The sequence below is a fragment of the Elephas maximus genome, chromosome 12, assembly GCF_024166365.1.
Source record: "Elephas maximus indicus isolate mEleMax1 chromosome 12, mEleMax1 primary haplotype, whole genome shotgun sequence".
Classification (NCBI taxonomy): Eukaryota; Metazoa; Chordata; class Mammalia; order Proboscidea; family Elephantidae; genus Elephas; species Elephas maximus.
In genome coordinates, this window is record NC_064830.1 from 101,279,180 (window position 1) to 101,298,069 (window position 18,890).

Below are 18,890 nucleotides of genomic sequence, written 5' to 3' on the forward strand. Positions count from 1 at the left end.
TGTATAACTGTTCCTCCCTCCTCTCTGTGCTGTTACTACCAACAAACTACGACTTTATACATTGTGTGCCCATCAACACAGATTTAGATTTATAATTATTGCTGTATTAGTTTTTTTAAATCAGATAGGAGGAAATAGAATTACAAACAAAAAATACATTCATGTTGTTGTTAGTTGCTGTCGAGTTGATTCATATATGTAGTGATCCCATGTGACAGAGTAGAACTGCCCCATAGGGTTTTCCAGGCTGTGATCTTTTTTTTTTTTTTAATACTTTGTTGTGTTTTAGGTGAAGTTTACACAGCAAATTAGGTTTCCATTTAACAATTTTTATACAAATTGTTCTGTGACATTGGTTACAGTTTTCACAACGTGTCCGCATTCTCATTATTTCCATTCTGTTTGTTCTGTTTCTCTGATCTAGGTCCCTTCTTGCCTTTTCATTTTTGCTTTTAGGTAAATGTTGACCGTTTGGTCTCATTTAGTTGATTGTTTAAGGGAGCACATTACTCACAGGTGGTATTGTTTGTTTTGTAAACCAGTCTATTATTGGCTGAAAGGTGACCTCCAGGAGTAGCTTCAGTGCCAAATTCAAAGGGCATCTTAGGATGATAGTCATTCGGGTCCCTCTAGTCTCTATTGGTCCAATAGGTCTGGCCTTTTTTAGGAATTTGAGTTTCATTCTGCATTTTTTCCCCATTCTATCTGGGACCTTCTATCGCAACCCTGGTCAAAATGGATTGTAGTGGTAGCCGAGCACCATTTAGTTCTTCTGGTCTCAGGTTAGAAGAGGCTGTGGTTCGGGTTGGCTGTTAGTCCTATGGACTAGTTTCTTCTTAGAGTCTTTGGTTTCCTTCATTATCTTTTGCTCCAGAGGAACAGAGACAAATCGTTGTATCTTAGATGGTTGCTCACAAACTTTTAAGACCCCAGACGCTTCCCACCAAACTAGGGTGTAGAACATTAACTTTATGAACTATGCAGATTGACGAAGTTATCCCATGAGACTATGGTCCTAAGCCTTTCAGCTGAGTAAACCAACCCTGTGAGTTGTTTGGGAAGTCTCCTTAACAGTGACCCCTATGTGTTTTATTGTATATGTGGAGATATATGCAGCACACACAAACACATATGTACACATACCTACAGAAACACCTATACGTGCACAGGCATGCACTCACATACACCTTCCTATACACAGATGTGTGTACGTACCTACCTGTGTAACCACACACATATTTTTTGGTTGTTATTACTGTTGTTGTGGTATTGTATATATTACAGCATTTACAGAGCCCTGGTGGCACAGTGGTTAAGAGCTCAGCTGCTAACCAAAAGGCTGGCAGTTCAAACTCACCAGCTGCTCCTTGGAAACCCTATGGGGCAGTTCTTCTCTGTCCTATAAGGTCGCTATGAGTCAGGATCTACTCAATGACAATGGGTTGTAATATTTACTGAAGTATTCTCTTTTTCTTGTGTACTTCTTAGCATCTTCATTTACTTTGGTCAGATTGTATAGACTTCACTGGTATTTGGTGTATTGCCTTTCCCATTGCCAAAAATTTACCCACTCTCTAGAAAGCGAATCCCCCTCTCTCTCCTCTGATCCCTGATACCCATCAAAGAACATTGCTTTCTGCGTGTATATCTATTCTTGACTTTTTGTAATAGCGGGACCATACAATATTTGTCATTTTGCAATTGACTTATTTCACTCAGCATAATGTCCCCCAGATTCATCCATGTTATATTTTGCAGACTCTTCATTATTCTTTATTGTTGTGTAGTATTCCGTTGTATGCATATACCACATTTTGTTTATCCATTCATCCATTGATGGGCACTTAGGTTGCTTCCATCTTTTTGCTGTTGTCAATAATGCTGCAATGAACATGGGTGTGCCTATGTTTATTGGTGTCACTGCTCTTAAAACTCTTGAATATATAGCTAGGAATGGGATTGGTGGATCATAAGGTATTTCTGTTTCTAACTTTTTGAGGAAGCACCGTTAAGCTGTAGCCTTCATGGTAGCAGATTGCCAGGGCATTTCTCCCAAAAAGCCCTGGGTGGGTCTGAACTGCCATCCTTTTGGTTAGCAGCCAAGTGTTTAACTGTTGCATCTCTTAGACATTTACCTAGGCAGCTACCTTTACCGGTGCTCTTTATTCCATTTCAGTCCAGTACCTTATCCTCTTCTTCACTTATATCTACTCAGGGAAAGTCGTGAAAACGCACGCGGTGGAGATGGAAAAGCCTTTGCCAGAAAAACAGGAGAGCCCTGCTTTGTTCCGGACTCAAGGAGAAGAAAAACGGGCAGTGACTATTTCCAGACTGAGGGAGGCCTTTTCTCTTCATCACACAGCAGAGTCCCAGCCTCAGGGCCTGAGAACTCCTGAGCCGAAACGGGGAGCTCCTGGGCCAAAAACAAGAGTACCATTTTCTAGCACGTCAGACACGCTGCACTCCCAGAAGCCTGTCTCTGGCAGGGGCGTGTGTAGCCCTCAGGACGAGGGTGTGCATCCAGGCGAGGGCCCCTGCAACCACAGGGACACGGTGGAGATGGAGAAGGACTCGGGGCACAGCAGCACCTCAGCGGGTTCAGAGGTGGAGGACAGTACCCCAGAGATGGGCAGCCACTTCAGTAGTGACCAGGCAACCAGCTCCCCTGAAGACGGAGTTTCGCAAGAAAAGGTAAAATCATGTGAGAGATCACCTGAAATGGACCGTCCTTTTTCAGATGTGGAATGCCACACAGACCAGGAAGATACTGGGTATAAATGTAGGCTTTTGCCTCAGCCTACTAGCATCTCATCCTCAGACATAAAGCGTTTTAAAAAAGAAGAAATTTCTTCAAATTCTGACATTCCTCAAAAGTCGATTAATCCTGAAAACAGTTCAGTATCTCTGGTTGATGTAGCCATTAAGATTAATAAGAAAATTGTGCCTCTTGACTTCTCCATGACCTCTTTAGCTAAGCGAATAAAGCAGTTACATCAGCAAGGACAGCAAAGAGAAGACAAACAGAATTACAGGCGATTTAGGGCAAAGATCTGCCCTGGAGAAAATCAAGCAGCAGAAGATGAGCTAAGAAAAGAGATAAGGTAAAGTTTTTTCTTAAGAGTACTTTGCTTCTTTTAGTTACCTGCTTTGATTGAACCGAAAACTGTTCCTCAAGACTCAGGTTTTGCTGCTCTTGGTGTCTTTCGCTCTCGACATTCTTGCTGTGCCCTGAAGGGTGTCTCTACTTCTGGCTGTGTGCTTGTGTGTGGCCCTGATGTGGCATCAGCTCCCTCTGCCTGACAAGACAGTCCTCTGGGGCCCTTCCCTGTACCTCAAACTTGACACATCCCAAAACAGACTCACCAGTCCTCTCCCTCTCTTCCTTCTCATAGAACCCTCTATCAGATTCTAATTTTGGAGTCAATTTTGACCCCACAGATTGGTCATTAGCCTTACCAGTACATCGTTGGCAATGATTTTTGCATTCATCAACATCTTTTCATTGTCTCTCACATCCATCAAATTAAAAAACTGTTTGCTGTTGTGTTGATTGCAACTCACAGTGACCCCACGTATGTCAGAGTAGAACTGCGTACCACTCACGGTGACCCCACATATGTCAGGGTAGAACTGCGTACCACTCACGGTGACCCCACGTATGTCAGGGTAGAACTGCATACCACTCACGGTGACCCCACGTATGTCAGGGTAGAACTGCATACCACTCACGGTGACCCCACGTATGTCAGGGTAGAACTGCGTACCACTCACGGTGACCCCACGTATGTCAGGGTAGAACTGCGTACCGTTCACGGTGACCCCACGTATGTCAGGGTAGAACTGCGTACCGTTCACGGTGACCCCACGTATGTCAGGGTAGAACTGCGTACCGTTCACGGTGACCCCACGTATGTCAGGGTAGAACTGCGTACCGTTCACGGTGACCCCACGTATGTCAGGGTAGAACTGCGTACCGTTCACGGTGACCCCACGTATGTCAGGGTAGAACTGCGTACCGTTCACGGTGACCCCACGTATGTCAGAGTAGAACTGCGTACCGTTGGATTTTCAATGGCAGGTTTTTGGGAAGTAAATTGCCAGGCCTTTCTTCTGAGGCACCTCTGAGTGGACTCAAACTTCCAACCTTTCAGTTAGCATCCAAGTGCTTAATCATTTGCACCACCCAGGCACTTGTCTGTAAAATTAATTTCCTTTAAGTAGCCCTTTTACCATGCTATTCTGCTGCTTGAAAACTTTGAAGAATTTTTCCTGGAATTTTCTTGCCATTTCCTGTCCATTAGTCCAAATGTTAATCAATGCCTTCTTGACCCCAGTTTCATCCCTCTTCCTGAAGAGTTTTCATCTCACAGTGATTTCTCCCTGCTTTGAACTCGTAGCAGATTGGGAATGCATTGTTGCTTATTTTCCATTTTAGTATTAGGAAAAATTACATATAGCACATTGTCAAACCTGTGATTTTAAGAATATTGTCTACAATAGGCTAAGTATAAAAGAGAGTCAGCTTAAAGATATCGATAATACAGATAATTAAAAAAACACTAATTGCTAGCACTTTTTTTTTTCCCCTTTCATATTCTTTTAGAAAAGAGTACTCCCTCAGCCAGTGTCTGGAGAATATATGTGCTGAAAGGAGGCTGGGACAGGTCTTCAAGACTGTTTCCATTAACAGTCAATGAGGACTCAGTACCCATAACATTTCTTTTTTTAACTTGGCTGCCAGGAAGCCCAGAGCTGTGATTCTTTTTAATTTTTATAATTTTACTGTAGTAAAATATTATTGTTGTTGTGTGCTGTTGAGTAGATTCCAACTCATAGAGTCTGACCCTGTAGAACAGAGCAGAACTGTCCCATAGGGTTTCCTAGGCTGTAATCTTTACAAGAACAGATCACCGGGTCTTTCTCCTGTGGAGTGGCTGGTGGGTTTGAACTGCCAACCTTTAGGTTAGCAGCTCAGTGCTTAACCACTGTGCCACCAGGGCTCCTGTAGGGAAATATATGTAACATAAAATTTTCCATTGTAGCCATTTTTAAGTGTACAATTCAGTGACATTGCTGTGTTTTTACACAAACAGCATGTGCCTTCTACATTTGTTTGCTGACTGTCTTAGTCATCTAGTGCTGCTATAACAGAAGCACCACAAGTGGAGGGCTTTAACAAAGTGAAATTTATTTTCTCACAGTCTAGTAGGCTACAAGTCCAAATGCAGGGTGTCAGCTCCAGGGGAAGGCTTTCTGTCTTGGGGGTCGGCTCTGGAGGAAGGTCTTTGTCATCAATCTTCCCCTGGACTAGGAGCTTCTCCGCGCAGGGACCCTGGTTCCAAAGGACACACTCTGCTCCCAGTGTGGCTTTCTTGGTGGTATGAAGTCCCTCTGTCTCTCCTTGCTTCTCTCTTTTATATCTCAAAAGAGATTGGCTCAAGACAGAATCCAATCTTGGAGTTTGAGTCTTGCCTCATTAAAACAACTGCTGCCTATCCCACTTCATTAACATCATAGAGGTGGGATTTATAACACACAGGAAAAACACATCAGATGAAAAATGGTGGACAATCACACAATACTGGGAGTCACAGCCTAGCTAAATTGATATACATATTTTTGAGGGACTTAATTCAGACCATGACACCAACCATACCCCGACCCAGAGGTATTTTCATCAGCTCTGCTATGCCAAAAACCCACTGCCGTCCAGTTGATTCCGACTCATAGCAACCCTATGGGACAGAGTAGAACGGCCCAATAGCATTTACAAGAAGTGCCTGGCAGATTCGAACTGCCGACCTCTTGGTTAGCAGCCGTAGCACTTAACCACTACGCCACCAGGGTTGGCTATGAGTTGGAATCCACTCGACGGCACTGGGTTTGGTTTTTTTGTTTTCTGCTATGCCAATTTTTTTTTTACACCTTGATGTAAAAAAAATTAGCATAGTACACTTACGAAAATACCTCACGGGGGGCTGCTTGCTTGGCAAACAAACGTAGAAGACTTTCGTTACTTGTGTAAAAATGCAGTAATTGGGTTCATGATGCTGCTACCACTTTTTTTGATAATAGTATGCAATATTGTGTTTTTTTAAAATGTGCTGAATTCTCTTAAAATATTTAACTTTTATCTTCTTAAACTTTTTGTGTGTGTTTTCTTTCATCTGTTACTGAGATGTGCTGTGTCGTGTACAACTCAGTAATTACGTTGCGTTCCTATGGAACTTTTAGTCTGTACCACACAAGTTTTGCCTAATTAAGATTATAAGTTCTCAAACAAGTATTACTTTTTTTTTGTTGTGAATATATCGTGTAACAAATGGTTTGCCTTTGCAGTATTATCCCCGTGTCCAGTTCAGTGACATTGTGCTCATTTTGTTGTTCAACCATCACCCTTACCTGTTTCCACATTTTCTCGTCATCCTTAAGAGAAGCTCAGTGACCCCCAGACAGCGAGTCCCCCTTTTCCCTTCCCTCCTACCCATGCAAGTATTAAATTTTCTTCTTCCTTTGATGTTCATAGTGCCAAAGGTTTTCAGGAACTTCTTCCTTTAAATAGTCTGTAACTAGTGGAAGTGATATTTTGGGATGTGATATAGGGACTGTGAACCCTGAGGGATTTAGTGATCCCGATTCCTTCACACACAGTTACACAAAGGAAGTGATTAATAGGGTGTCCTAGTGAAAACACTAGACTGACTCTCTGCTAGAATTATAACAAAGAATTTTATTGAAGGAAAAACAAGATTGTTTTGCGAAATGGAGAATCACATGGGCACTCAAACAAGGGGTAGTGTGTGTTGCTGGCTTGCAGGGAGGGCGGTGAGGTATTTATTGGGCAGAGCAAACAAAGGCAAAATGGGCTTACATCAAGGGGGTGCAGGGGAAGGAAGGAAAAATTTACAAAGGGTTGTCAAACTACAAACTTTCCTAACGTCAGTTTCTAGCCTAATATCAATCTTTTTCCCAATACAAATTGACTGAACAGTATTTCGGAAGCAAGCCCTGTAAACATTCCTGTTGTGGGGGGTTTAGTGACTATACACTAGCCAGCTCACCTCTAGTCCTTGAAATGTGAAAGTTGACTGGTTAGGAAGGAGATTAAATCAGCTCTAACTTGAAAGTTTTTGAAATGTAAACATTGCCATCTGGCTAGGAGGGAGTGAGTTAGGGCCCAAGCGTTCCCAGGGTGAATTGCCTGAGAGCAATGAGATTGCAAGATGATTGACGTGAAGTAAGGCCCACGTCTCTACTACTCTTTGTGTTACAAGCAGTTAAAACTTTCATAGGAAGCCAACTTGTCTTTTGTAGAAGGCAGAGCCAGCCTTCAAACCTAGTTGCAGCTTAATTTAAAGTAAAATTTCCATTTAGGTCTGGGATTAAATATTTCAATCATGCCAAGTAGCCCCAATATTAAGGCTTGCTTATTCATGGGAAAGATACGATAAGGTATCCCAAATTAACCCCAAGCTATCTTTTTATCTTTGGATTCTTTTAGCCCCCTCAGTAGGTGAAATTAACTGTGAATTTCTTTTAATAGAGATTTTAATTAATTCAACAAGCATTTATTGGTCACCTACTGTTGGGGTTCTTAAAATTTTGGTACACGGAAGAATCACTTAGGAAGTCTGTTAATGCAGACCCTTGTACACAAATTTTCCTTGCAGACTATTCACAGTCACCAAAAAGCAGATACCACCCAAGTGTCCATCAGCAGATGAATAGATAAAGTGTGGCATATCCATACAATGGGATGCTATTCGGCCATAAAGAGGAATGAAGTTCTGATATATGCTGCAGCGTGGATGAACCTCAAAAACACGCTGAATGAGATAAGCTGGTCACAAAAGAACATGTATGATTCCATCTATAGGAAATATCTAGAATAGGCAAATGCATAGAGACTGAAGATAGATTTGTGGTTACTAGGAGCCAGGGGGAGGAAGGAGTGGAGAGTTATTGCTTAAGGAGTACAGAGTTTCTCTTTGGGGTGATGGGACAAATAGTGGTGATGGTTGCACGCTGTTGTCATTTAACGCCACTGGGTTGTACATTTGAAAATGGTTAAAATGGCAAATTTTATGTTGTGTATATTTTACCACAATTAAAAAAAAAAAATGCAGAGCCAGTGGCCAGCCTCCTGAGATTGTGATTTGGTAGATGCGGGGGAGGCGGGGACCGGGGCAGGAATCTGCATTTTGACAAGTACAGCAGCACCAGGTGGTTACTTTGAGAAACCCAGATCCGCAGCTGCTGGGCAGCCTCAACTTTTATTCTGATGAGGAAGAGTATGGTTTACTTTTACCTGAGAAACATATTTGGAGTTAAGGATCAGGCAGTAATTGGAGATACTGAAGTAGGGTTTATCTGCTCTTGCTTTTTAAAACATCCATATTTCACATCCCAAGCAGTCACTGAGTTACAAACGTCTGACTTAATACACCCTGTAGTTATGAACCAACCTGTGAAGCCTGTCATGTTAAAAATTCGAGGTACATACAATGGTTCATAATAACAAATAGGCACTACTTTGCAACACACATCAAAACATTGTTATTATTACTGTGTTATTATGTTAAAGATGTTTTAGTGTTTCTGGAAATGTTTCTTTAATGTATTTTAATGCATAGAAAGGTAGATTATATACTAAGACAAACATTTGACTAATTGACATTAGATACAAACCGTACCTAACTGTTGCGACTTACGTACAAATTCAGCTTCAAGACAGATTTAGGAACTGAACTTGTTCGTAATCTGGGGACTATACAACTAAATATATCAGGTTCTCATGTTTTGCTGCTGCTTTGTCATTTGTTTAAGCCAGGTGCCTGGTGTTGAGTTTACAAGGGGAGATTTACCTGCCAAAACCCTGAAACCCTGGGTCTTTAGGCAGCACAGGCTCTTCCCCTGAGGACTCTACCTGGTAACCAGAGCACATTTGGACAGGTCCTGAGAGCGGGGAGTCAGCACCAGGGAGCTGGTATTTGTGCCAGTTACCAGTGTGCAAGGAGCCCTGGTGGCACAACAGTTAAGCACTCAGCTGCTAACCAGAACGTTGGAGGTTCGAACCTACCCAACAACTCTGCAGAAGAAAGACCTGGTAGTCTGTTCCCATAAAGATTACAGCCTAGGAAACCTCGTGGGGCAGATCTACTATGAGTCAGAATCGACTCGATAGCACCCATCAACACCACCACCAGTGTAGTGCCTCTCAGCTCCAAATCCACCCGGCTTTGCCTTCCTGGTGCAGTGTCAGACATTGTCAGTAGAAGGCGCCAGAAGGACACTGCAAGGCATAGCAGGAGAAGGACAAGGGGCTCCTCTCCTTGCTTCTCTTTTTCCTTCCCTCCTGCAGTACAGCTGCCAGCCGAGTGTACCGTCACTTGCTACCAGTATTGCTCTCTGGCACACCAGCCAACTTCCCTGCCACCCAGCGGGCTACAGCACCCACAGGCCTGAACCTGGGCCTTGGTGGATGGGGGGCCTCCCCCGAGAGTTCCCTCTTTGGGTACTCTCCCTCAGCCCTAGAGGTAGTAGCTAGTTCTGCATTTGCTACTCTTATATTTCTTAGCTTAGTAGTTCACCCCTTTTACTAGTTTATAATAGTTTGTTAAATTTTCCCTGTTCAAATTACTAGTGTGTTTTTTTTCCCTGGTTGAATTCAGACTGATACAGAATTGGTCCCAGGAATGGTCCCAGGAGACAGATCCTTAATGATAGGATTTGGGGATTGGTCATGACCTTGGGCTTGAACTCAATGTTGAGCTCAATGCTAATAGAAAATATTGTTAGATGCCGTCAGATTGATTCTGACTCATAGCGACCCAGTATAACAGAATAGAATTGCCCCATAGGATTTTCTGGTTTTTTAGTCTTTATAGGAGCAGATCACTAGGTCTTTTCTCCAGCAGAGTGCTGCCGGGTGGGTTCAAACCACCAACCCTTTGGTTAGCAGCTGAGGACTTAACAATTGCGCCACCAGGACTCCTTCATAGGACACTAGTAATCCACGGTGGGCAGAGGCAGCACGATTAATCACACTGTCACCTGCGATGATTGCAATGACGTGTTAGCTGAAACAGGTGCCTGCCTTGGGAGCCCAAGTGGCTGCCGTACATGAGCAGAAACGATGGCAATCAGGAAACTGTGGCGTGGAATGGCGCGCCCTGCGCACCCTGGAGCACTTACAGAAACAAAGTGGTAGCTCAGGTCCCTGTCTGAGAACCAGCTTCCATGACAGCTTTAAACGACGGATTTCTTGTAGCCACAGGGCTGATATTGATGGAGATCAGTCTTCACAGAATTTAGTTACGTGGTTGCAGAATTACAACCTCTGTTTCTCATGTGAAGATTAAGGACGATGTCTGGTGTCTGGACTCTGCCTTGTATCGTGTTTAATGGCGCTTTGAAGCCACCCACCGGAGCACCCAGGGGGTGGGTCCTTCTGTCTCATTGCCCAGGATCTGTGCTGGGGCTGGCAGATACTAGAAGGACTGATGTCCAATTTTGGCAAACAGGTACTCTTTTATACCATTGGTGGGAGTGTACGCTTTTACAGATTTTCTATCAGAGTAAAAAACGTACATATCTAATTCCATTTCTAGGGATTAGCTTATAGAACTACTCACACGAGTGAGCAGATTCATATATAGGGATGTCTGTTGCAGCTTTGTGTGTATTATTGAAATTGGAAACAACTGAAATGTCCTCCAGTAGAGAAATGGTCAAACAGATTGTGGTACGATGAGTTCCTATATGGCAATTAAAAAGAATGACACAGATCTATATGTATGGGTCTGGAAAATGTCTGAGATGCGGTAAGTGACAAAGGCAGAGTGGTACGAAGAATATGATTTTTTTTGTTTGATTTTTTAATAATATTGTGTCTTCAGTGAAGTTTTACACAGCAGTTGAAATTCCCATTCAACAATTTCTATGCAAATTGTTCAGTGAAATTGGTTACATTATTCACAATTCATGACCATTCTCAGCATTTCCTTTCTGGTTGTCCTCCTTCCATTAATCTAGTTTCCTTGCTCCCTTACATTTTCATCTTCGTTTTAAAGTAATTGTTGAGCGTTAAGTTCTTTTTTTAAAAAAAAAACATTTTATTGTTGTTTAAGTGGAAGTTTACAGGGCAGGTTGGTTTCCCATTCAATAATTTATACACAGCTTGTTTCATGACATTGGTTGCAAACCCCTGAATGTGTCAGCACTCTCCCCCCTTCTTCTCTGGGTTCCCTGTGTTCATTTGCTCAGCTTTCCTGTTCCTACCATCCTTCTGAACTTCGCTTTTGGGCAAATGCTGCCCTTTAGGTCTCATGCTGTTGATTGCTCTGAAGTATACATTCCTTACTGGAATTACTGCTCATTTTATAGACCTGTCTATTTTATGGCTATATTGTGATCTCCAGGAGTGATTTCAGTTCCAAGTTTGAAGGGTGTCTTTTGAAGGGTGTCTAGGGACCGTAGCCCTGGGGGTTCCACCAGTCTTTATCAGAACAGTAAGTCTGGTCTTATGAGTTTAAGTTTTATTCTGTGTTTCTCTCCTACTATGTGCGAGTCTAGGCTTCCTTTGATTTTGCCCATCCTAGTCATCTATTCTTCAAGAGAGACTGAGGAAAGCGAATCCCTCAGAGGAGCGTGCTACACATCAAGGAATGCCAATCTTGGAAGTAGGTGTCAAGGAGGTGTCTTTCCCATTCTCACTTGGCCACTACTCATTGGAAACCCTGGTGGTATAGTGGTTAAGTGCTACGGCTGCTAACCAAAAGGTCGGCAGTTCAAATCCACCAGGCGCTCCTTGGAAGCTTTATGGGGCAGTTCTACTCTGTCCTGTAGGATCGCTATGAGTCGGAATCAACTTGATGGCAAATTCCGACAGGTCTGGTTTTTTTGTGTGTGTGTTCATGACCTTCTATTGTGATCCCGATCAGAGCAGTTGGTAGTTGTAGCCAGGCACCATTTAGTTCTTCTGATCTCAGGCTAGTGGAGACTGTGGTTCATGTGGTCCATTAGTCCTTTGGACCAATTGTTTCCTTCAGTCTTTGGTTTTCTCACTCTTCCTTGCTCCGTACAGGGAGAGACCGATTATTGTATCTTAGATGGCTGCTTGCAAGCTTTTAAGACACTAGTTGCTACTCACCAAGGTAGGATGTAGAGCATTGTCTATATGGATTGTGATAGACCAATTGACCTAGATGTCCTCCAAGATTATGGTCCCTGTCACTTAAGCCTAGTATCTCAGTCCCAGGAGGTGTATGGTTATGGCTAAGAAATTTTCATGACTGTGTCCCCTGTGTGCACTCTTGCATACATGAGTATATTTGGAGCATGTACACGTATATATGTACATGGGTGTACTTACATATGCTCTCCTGCCTCTGTTCAGCTTACATATCTACCTGTGTTTCTACTTGTACATTATTGTTATTACTATTTTCACAGGATTGTATATGTCTTAATTTTTACCATTGTTGCCTTTTACTCTTGTGTACCTTTCCTTGTCTTCCTTTACCTTGATTATGTTGTGCTGACATCCCCCATGTTTTGTATTATCTCTCCCTTCACCAAAGTTAGTACATGTCTACTGTGTAGTTAGTTTTTCCTTCCCATCCCTCCCATCCCTGGTGACCATCAAAGAATGTATCTGTCTGTGTGAAAATTTTTTCTTGACTTTTATAAGTGGTCTCGTGCAATAATTGCTGTTTTGTAATTGATTTATTTTACTCAACATGATGCCCTCCAGATTCATGCATATTGTGAGCTGTTTCACGGATTCGGCATTATTCTTTAACGTTGAGTAGTATTCCATTGTGTGTATGTACCATAGTTTGTTTATCCATTCATCTGTTGATGGGCACTTAGGCCGTTTCCATCTTTTTGCTACTGTAAATAGTGCTGCAGTGAACATGAGTGTACCTATGTCTATTCGTGTCATGGCTCTTATTTCTTTAGGATACATACCCAGGAGTGGGATTGCTGGATTATGTGGTATTTCTCTTTCTAGCTTTTTCAGGAAGCGCCATATTGTTTTGCATAACCCAACCCAGTGCTGTTGAGTCGATTCTGTCCTACCCTATAGGACAGAGTAGAACTGCCCCATAGAGTTTCCAAGGAAAACTCTATGTTTTGCATAGTTGTACCATTTCACATTCCCACCAGCAGTGTGTTAGAATTCCAAACTCCCCACAGCCTCACCAGCATTTGTCGTTTTCTGTTTTTTGATCCGTGCCGTCATTACTGGTGTGAGGTGGTATCTCGTAGTTTCGATTTGTGTCTCTGTAATGGCTAATGACCGTGAGCATCTCTTCATGTATTTGTTGGCTGCCTGGATGTCGTCTTTGGTGAACTGTCTTTTCCTGTCCTTTGCCATTTTTTAATTGGGTTTGTCTTTTTGTTGTTCAGTTGTTAGAATTTTCTGTAAATTTTAGAATGTATGTATCAGAGTCAAAATTTTTTTCCCAGTCTGTGGGTTCTCTTTTTACTCTTTAGGAAAAGTCTTTTTTTTTTTTTTTTAATTTTTATTGTGCTTTGAGTGAAAGTTTACAAATCAAGTCAGTCTCTCATACAAAAATTTATATACACCTTGCTTTATGCTCCTAATTGCTCTCTCCCTAATGAGACAGCACACTCCTTCCCTCCACACCCTCTTTTTGTGTCCATTCCGCCAGCTTCTGATCCCCACTGCTGTCTCATCCACCCTCCAGATAGGAGCTGCCAACATAGTCCCATGTGTCTACTTGATCCAAGAAGCTCATTCTTCACCAGCATCATTGTCCAGTACAATACCTGTCTGAAGAGCTGGCTTTGGGAATGGTTCCTGTCTTGGGCTAACAGAAGGTCTGGGGACCATGACCTCTGGGGTCCTTCTAGTCTCAGACCATTAAGTCTGGTCTTTTTACGAGAATTTGGGGTCTGCATCCCACTGCTCTCCTGCTCCCTCAGGGGTTCTCTGTTGTGTTCCCTGTCAGGGCAGTCATTGGTTGTAGCCGGGCACCATCCAGTTCTGGTCTCAGGCTGATATAGTCTCTGGTTTACGTGGCCCTTTCTGTCTCTTGGGCTCATAATTACCTCGTGTCCTTGGTGTTCTTCATTCTCCTTTGCTCCAGGTGGGTTGAGACCAATTGATGCATCTTAGATGGACTTTGCTAGCATTTAAGATTGCAGATGCGACTCTCCAAAGTGGGATGCAGACTGTTTTCTTAATAGATTATATTATGCCAACTGACTTAGATGTCTCCTGAGACTATGGTCCCCAAACTCCTGCCCCTGCTATGCTGGCCTTCGAAGCATTCAATTTATTCAGGAAACTTCATTGCTTTTGGTTTAGTCCAGTTGTGCTGACCTCTCCTGTATTGTGTGTTGTCTTTCCCTTCACCTAAAGTAGTTTATATCTACTGTCTAATTAGTGAATACCCCCTCCCCTCCCTGACTCTGTCCCCCCTCTCGTAACCATCAAAGAATATATTTTTCTCTGTTTAAACTATTTCTCCAGTTCTTATAATAGAGGTCTTATACAATATTTGTCCTTTGCAACTGACTAATTTCACTCAGCATAATGCCTTCCAGATTCCTCTATGTTATGAAATGTTTCACAGATTCATCATTGTTCTTTATCGATGGGTAGTATTCCATTGTGTGAATATACCATAATTTATCCATTCATCCATTGATGGGCACGTTGGTTGCTTCCATCTTTTTGCTATTGTAAACGGTGTTGCAGTGAACATGGGTGCGCATATGTCTGTTCGTGTAAAGGCTCTTATTTCTCTAGGATATATGGAAAAGTCTTTTGGTGGGCATAAGTATTTGATTTTCAGGAGGTCCAGTTGTCTAGTTTATCTTCTGCTGTTTGTGCTTTTTGAGTTATGCTTGATAGTCTATTTATGCCTTAAATTAGGGCTCCTACGTTTGTCCGTATTTTTTCTTCTATTATCTTTACGGTTTTAGGTTTTACATTTAAGTCTCTGATCCATTTTGAGTTTGTTTTTGTGTATGGTGTGAGGTATGGATCCTGTTTCATTTTTCTGCAAATGGATATCCAGTTTTGCCAGCACCATTTGTTAAAGAGACTATCTAGTCCCCATTTAATGGATTTGACCTTTGTCAAAGGTTAACTCTCTGTATGTGGATGGTTTTATTTCTGGCTTCTCAATTTTGTTCCATTGGTCTGTGTGTCTGTTCTATCAATACCAGGCTGTTTTTTTACTACCGTGGTTGTGTAGTAGGTTCTCAGATTCGGCAGCGTGAGGCCTCCTACTTTGTTCTTCTTCTTCAGTAATGCTTTACTTATCCAGGGCCACTTTCTTCTCCATATAAAATTGGTGATTAGTTTTTCTATCTTGTTAAAGAATGCTGTTAGGATTTGAATCGAGATTGCAGTGTATTTGTAGATCACTTTGGGTAGTAGTGTCATTTTCACAATTTTAAGTCTTCCTACCCATGAGCATGGTATGTTTTTCCATTTATGGAGATCTCTTGGTTTCTTGCAGTAGCGTTTTGTAGTTTTCTTTGTATAAGTCTTTTACGTCCTTAGTTAGGTTTATTCCTCGGTTATTTTATCTTTTGGGGGGCTGTTGTAAATGGTATTGTTTTCCTGATTTTCTTTTTGGAGTTCTCTTCGTTAGTGTAGAGGAATCCAACTGAATTTTGTATGTTAATCTTTTACCCTGTCACTTTGCTAAATCATTCTGTTAGTTCCAGTAGCTTTCTTGTAGAGTCTCTGGGATTTTCTATGTATAGGATTGTGTCTTCTGCAAATAGGAATAGTTTTACTTCTTCCTTACCGATTTGGATTCCTTTTGTTTCCCTATCTTGCCTTATCGCTCTAGCTAGGACTTCCAGTACAATATTGAATAAAAGTGGTAATAAACAGCATCCTTGTCTAGTTCTCATTCCGAAGGGGAATGCTGTTAGTCTCTCTCCATTGGCAGTAATGCTGGCTGTTGGTTTTATATATATGTCCTTAATTATGTTTAGAAATTTCCTGTCTATTCCTATTTTGCTGAGAGCTTTTATTAAGAATGGATACTGGACTTTATCAGCTGCCTTTTCTGCATCAATTGAGATGATCATGTGATTCATTTCCTTTGTTTTATTTATGTGGTGAATTGCATTGATCGATTTTCTAATGTTAAACCATCGTGCATACCTGCTATGAATCGTACTTGGTCATGGTGTATAATTTTTTTTTTTTGTATGCTGTTAAATTCTGTTGGCTAAGATTTTGTTGAAAATTTTTACACCAATATTCATTAGGATATTGGTCTATAATCCAGTGGTATGTTTGCTCGGCTTTGGAATCACAGAGTGAATTCAGGAGCATCCCTTCCTTGTCCACGTTCTGGAATAGTTTGAGCAGGATTAGTGTCAACTGTTCTTTGAATGTTTGGTAAAATTCTCCTGTGAAGCAAGTCTGGGCTTGGGCTTTTTTTTTGTTGGGAATTTTTTTTTTATGATCTCTTCAATTTCTTCTTTCGTTATGGGTCTGTTTCAATTTTCTGTTTCAGTTTGTGTTAGTTTAGGTATGTTTCTAGGAATTTGTTCATTTCTTCTAGGTTTTCAAATTTGTTGGGAGTACGGTTTTTCGTAGTATTCTGCTATGATCCTTTATATCTCGGTTGGTTCTGTTTTAATGTCACCCATCTCATTTGTTATTTTGGTTATTTGCATCTTCTCATTCTTTTTCTGTGTCAGTTTGGCCAGTGGTTTGTCTATTTTATTGATCTCTCAAAGAAGCAACTTCTAGTCTTATTGTTTCTATAGTTTTTCTGTTTTCTACTTCATTTATTTCTGCTCTCATCTTTGTTATTCCCTTTTTATGGTAACTGTGGGCTTCTTTTCTGATCTTTTTCTATTTGTTTGAGTTCAATTGCTATGAATTCTCTAAGCACTGCTTTTGTTCTGTGCCACAGGTTTTCGTATATTGTATTTTCATTCTTGTTTGATAGTAGGAATTTTTTTTATTTCATTTTTAATTTCTTTTATTACCCTGTGGTTTTTCAGCAAGATGTTATTGGTTTCCATATGTTTTTAAAAAATTATTATTATTTTTAATGTAAAGATAAAGGTCTGGAAGGATACACACCAATTTTTGTTAATAGTAGTATTGTTGTTAGGTGTTGTGAAGTCAATTGTGACTCATAGCAACCCTATATGACAGAATAGAACCGCCTCATAGAGTTTTCTAGACTGTAATCTTTATGAGAGCAGATACCCAGTTCTTTCTGCCATGGAGCTGCTGGGTGGGCTCGAACTGCCAGCCTTTTACTTAGCAGCTGAGCACTTAATTCTTGGGTCACCAGGGCTCTGTGGAAGGATATAGTGTACGCCAATTTGGTAATAGCTAATGTTGTCTTGGAAAGTTGGATGAATGAATGAATAATGCTTTCTTTAGAAAGTGGGGTTATTAGGGACTTTCTGTATTTTGTGTTACTGTCTGAATTTTTTGTTACAGCGTTCTGTTTTATAATCAGAAAAACAGACTTTTTAAAATGCCTTATAATTTGTCTGTTCTCTGCCTGCAGTAAAACAATGTTTGCAGAAATGGAAATCATTGGTCAGTTCAACTTGGGATTTATAATAACTAAACTGAATGCGGATATCTTCATAGTGGACCAGCATGCGACAGATGAGAAATACAACTTTGAGATGCTGCAGCAGCACACCGTTCTCCAGGGCCAAAAGCTTATTATGTGAGTTCATTTCAGCGTTCAGAATTTTCAGTGTAGCCTCACTCAAAAAGTTTAACATCTAACAGTCTAATATGTGTGTCTGTATATAATGGTTTTTGGTTGTACATAAGCAATCTTAGCAGGTACTTTTTTTGTTGTTGTAAATGATCGAAGCAATTTTTATAGTATATAAAAATAAACCAGTTGCTGTTGAGTTGATCTCAAATCATGGTTACCCCACTTGTGTCAGAGTAGAACTGTGCTCCATGAGTCTTTTAATGGCTGATTTTTCAGAAATAGATTGCTAGATCTTTCTTCTGAGGTGCCTCTGTGTGACACCTCAAACCTCTAACCTTCCGGTTAGTAGCTGAGCATATTAACTGAATGTAAATTCCAGAACGCTTAATTTTGCTCATGAGGAGCCTGTACATAGACCAAGAGGCAGTTGTTTGAACAGAACAAGGGGATACTACGTGGTTTAAACTCAGGAAAGGTGTGCATCAGGGTTGTATCCTTTCACCACACTTAACTCAATCAGTATGCTGAGCAAATAATCTGAGAAACTGGACTATATGAAGTAGAACACGGCATCAGGATTGGTGGAGGACTCGTTAACAACCTGCGATACGCAGATGACACAACCTTGCTTGCTGCAAGTGAGGACTTGAAACCACTTACTGATGAAGATCAAAGACTACCACCTTCAGTCTGGATTGCACCTCAAAATGAAGAAAACAAAAATCCTCAGAACTGCACCGGTAAGCAATATCATGACAGATGGAGAAAATATCGAAATTGTCAAGGATTTCATTTTACTCGGATCCACAATCAATGCCCATGGAAGCAGCAGTCAAGAAATCAAACAACATATTGCATTGGGCAGATCTGTTGCAAGAGACCTTTTGAAAGTGTTGAAAAGCAAATATGTCACTTTAAGGACTAAGGTGCACCTGACCCAAGCCACGATATTTTCAGTTGCCTCATATCCATGCGAAAGGTGGACAATGAATAAGGAAAACCAAAGAATCGATGCCTTTTAATTATGGCGTTAGTGAAGAATATTGAATATACCATGGGCTGCCAGGAGAATGAATGAGTCTGTCTCGGAAGAAGTACAGCCAGAATGCTCCTTTGAAGCAAGAATGGTGAGACTTTACCTGACGTATTTTGAACATGTTATCAGGAGGGACCAGTTCCTGGAGAAGGACA

General features: G+C 41.3%; 1 protein-coding gene across 1 annotated transcript in view; it reads left to right on the forward strand.

Annotated features, from left to right (window-relative positions):
* The window catches only part of PMS2 (PMS1 homolog 2, mismatch repair system component), a 47,215-nt gene that overhangs the window by 15,967 nt on the left and 12,358 nt on the right, over positions 1-18,890 (forward strand). The window contains exons 11-12 of the mRNA XM_049902820.1: positions 2,216-3,101; positions 17,535-17,702. Coding sequence (XP_049758777.1) covers positions 2,216-3,101; positions 17,535-17,702 — 1,054 coding nt within the window. The remainder of the gene's footprint in view (positions 1-2,215; positions 3,102-17,534; positions 17,703-18,890) is intronic.